At 44.4% G+C, this 3496-nt stretch overlaps 1 protein-coding gene across 1 annotated transcript in view; it reads left to right on the forward strand.

Annotated features, from left to right (window-relative positions):
• ZRANB1 (zinc finger, RAN-binding domain containing 1) overlaps positions 1 to 2905 on the forward strand; it is a 31811-nt gene extending 28906 nt beyond the window's left edge. Inside the window, 2 exon segments of the mRNA XM_010010774.1 lie at positions 1284 to 1513; positions 2489 to 2905. Coding sequence (XP_010009076.1) covers positions 1284 to 1513; positions 2489 to 2707 — 449 coding nt within the window. The 3' untranslated portion in view covers positions 2708 to 2905.
• Positions 2906 to 3496: the final 591 nt, after the last annotated feature.

Raw genomic sequence — 3496 nt, forward strand, 5'->3', positions numbered from 1 at the left:
ACACACCAAGAACTAGTTCTGTTCCTAGAAGAAAGGATTGTGAGTTTTGAGGCTTCATGCACCTCAAGTGAATTACTGCCTTTACTGCTGAAAATGATGAGGAGAAAAAGTGCAGTTTCTTTCAGAGTCTGACATCAGGGATCTGAGTAAAATAGTCTCAGCTTTTGGGTGTTCTTTAGTTATTTATGGAGACTAGAGATGAAAGTTGATGTGGTTTAATCTGTGAACACAATGTTTATGAGAAGTCCTGTTGTCTCTGGGATGAGTTACATACTTAGGGACTGAATAACATTCAGTGCAGTAAGTTATTTTAATAATAAGTTTTATAAGCAGATGGTGGAATTTGTGTTCTAGTAAAAATAGACATCTGAGTGTAGCTTTTATTTCTGTGATCCACAAGCTCATTTCTTTTTCTTTATATGCGTTTGTTTTCTTTTTAAGAAGAGTTACCAAATATAAGACTGCCTTTATAACCTTGTGATTTGTTCATCACTGTACTACAGACCATAGATTTTAGGAGAATGGGAATGGGGTATTGGTTGGAATTGTAATGTCCTTGATGTCTATACCTGTACAGCTGCAGAGGTACTTCATTAATCTCATGTTAACCTCATAATAATGAGCTGTACTGTAAAGTGTGACATGTATCAGTGTAGACCAAACCAAGTATGTTTTAAATCACAGAGTCCCAGCCTGGTTTGTGTTGGAAGGGACCTTAAAGCTCATTCAGCTCCAACCCCTGCCACGGGCAGGGACACCTTCCACTAGAGCAGGTTGCTCCAAGCCCCTGTGTCCAACCTGGCCTTGAACACTGCCAGGGATGGGGCAGCCACAGCTTCTCTGGGCACCCTGTGCCAGCGCCTCAGCACCCTCACAGGGAAGAGCTTCTGCCCAAGAGCTCATCTCAATGTCCCCTCTGGCAGGTTCAAGCCATTGCCCTTGTCCTGTCCCTCCATCCCTTGTCCAAAGCCCCTCTCCAGGTCTCCTGGAGCCCCTTTAGGCCCTGGAGCTGCTCTAAGGTGTCCCCTTCAGGAGCCTTCTCTTCTCCAGCTGCCCCAGCCCAGCTCTCTCAGCCTGGCTCCAGAGCAGAGCTGCTCCAGCCCTCGCAGCAGCTCTGGGGCCTCCTCTGGCCTCCCTCCAGCAGCTCCACGTCCCTCTTGTGCTGCTGCCCCCAGTTATTTGTAACGTGCTGCCTTTAGCCAAAAGCAAAAGGTTCGTATCAGAATTACTCACTGTTGAACGCTGCAGTTCTGAATCTCACCCTTTCTTTTAATTTCTCATAGGTGTGTATTTGCCTTTGTTATGGGAACAGAGTTTTTGTTGGAAAAGTCCTATTGCTCTGGGCTACACAAGGGGCCATTTCTCTGCTCTGGTTGCCATGGAGAACGATGGTTATGGCAATCGTGGTGCTGGTGCTAACTTGAACACTGACGATGATGTTACTGTTACTTTTCTACCCTTGGTGGACAGCGAGAGGAAATTATTGCACATTCACTTCCTTTCTGCTCAAGAGGTAAGGAGTAGCCTAAGAAGTACCACAGGGGCTGGTAGCCTTTGTCATGGCTGCGTGTTCTGGGTTCAGGACAGCTTAAACCATGACACTGCTCATTGAAGCCGTGGCCTGGGTAATCTCTGTAGCCCCATAGGGTTCTGCAGTTCAGAGAGCTGCAGGGAGTGTGTGCTTCTGTTTGTTTAATACTTCTCCATCATCTGAGGTGATTCTGAAAGAGATTTCCCACCACTTTGCTTATTTAAAGCTCTATAAATTGAGTGTAACTTCACTGCATGTGAATACAAATGAAGAGGACCCAGAATTAAGGATTCTGACACTAATGTGAGACTTAAAATAGACCTTTTTTTCCTTAAAAGGATGCAACACAAATATAGGCCAGTAGTTACAGCCTGTTCTACCTCTTCTTCTAATGAAACTCAATTCGTTTCTTCTTTAATAACTATAAAGACAGTGAAGCACTTCAGTAAAGTGTGTAAATTGGGGAAGGGAGTGTTGGAGAAGTAATTGCACTATCCTGTAGTTAAAGGAGGGAAAAAATACAGAGTATGTGTCTAGAGAGGGGTATTCTTCAGCAATTCACAGACTTGCTGTGTCTTACAAGAGGGAAGCTTTCATGTCAAGAACTGTTAAGGCTCCCCAGAACTGCTTTGTAAAGCCAGAAGGCTCTTTTAGGACTAACCCTCCTATGGTGCCTACCTTAAATAATTAGCTGAAATGTAGGAAGGCTGTATGAGGAACACACATCTGAAGAACTTAGAAGGGAGGAATAGCTGGAGAACATGTGCAGAGCCTTCACATTTTGGTTAAAACACTGTGTGCATCAGTGTTTGGCTCACTCAGACTCCCAGCTGCAGTGGTTTGCTAAGCCCTGATACCCAGCCTCCCCTGGCCTGGGTATGTCAGGGTATTGCAGGTGGCTCGTTTTGAAGTTGCTGGTGATGTTTCAAGCCTCAATCTGTTTTCTCTCCCCCAAAGATAGGGAACGAGGAGCAGCAGGAAAAGCTGCTTCGGGAATGGCTGGACTGCTGTGTGACAGAAGGAGGGGTCCTCGTGGCGATGCAGAAAAGCTCTCGCAGGCGCAATCATCCACTGGTCACCCAGATGGTAGAGAAGTGGCTCGATCGCTACCGACAGATCCGCCCGTGTACATCCCTTTCCGATGGCGAGGAAGATGAGGATGATGATGATGAATGAAGAAATGGAACAGAAAACAACCAGCACAGGGTGTCTGAGCCGGAGTTAGCGTTGTGCTCTAGCAGTTCGTTGTGGAACGACCCCATTGTAGGGGAAACGTGCTGGAAAGGATTTTTCTAACCAGCATGGAGAGAGTTTGAAGCTCATCTGCTGTGTGAAGAGAGCAAAATGGGCTGGACTACAGTTTGTATAGAAACAAACCGAAACAAAACCCACCTAATTTTATTATCAAGATGGAAAAGAAAGAAACCTTTTTCTTTCTGATTGTAAATCTGTCTATAAATGTCCCGCATGTGGTTGTGTAAGAGGTTGTGTAATAGGAAGAGTATACCAGCATCTTAATTATTGCAACGAAATCTTGCAAAGAAGGGCACTTAGGAAAGCACATGGTATAGAGGGATCTCTTCCCTCCGAGGTTCTTTTGCAGTAGAACTTGGTATTCTGCATCACCTTTTAGATACTCTGACCCATATCCTTTGACAGGCCCTTTGATGTGAAATCTCACTCGTGCCCAGGTCAGATGGTGAGGTTTTCTCTTTTTGGTTTGCACAAAACCTCCACAGCAAGTCATAAGCAAAAATCCACTCATTACTTTACTAATCCCTTAGTTACTGCTGTGCCCATACAATAAAGTCTAAACTCTACGGAACAAACTGGAAGAGAAGCTAAATTTTTCCTTGAGTGAAATGATTTGTTTCCTGAAAAAGGTCTTGTTTTGGGTTTCTTTGCTTTTATTTTTTTTTTCCTTCTAATAGTGAATAGGTTCCTTTCAGTAGACATAAGAATATT

Source organism: Nestor notabilis, unplaced genomic scaffold, assembly GCF_000696875.1.
Source record: "Nestor notabilis isolate BGI_N333 unplaced genomic scaffold, ASM69687v1 scaffold6533, whole genome shotgun sequence".
Lineage (NCBI taxonomy): Eukaryota > Metazoa > Chordata > Aves > Psittaciformes > Psittacidae > Nestor > Nestor notabilis.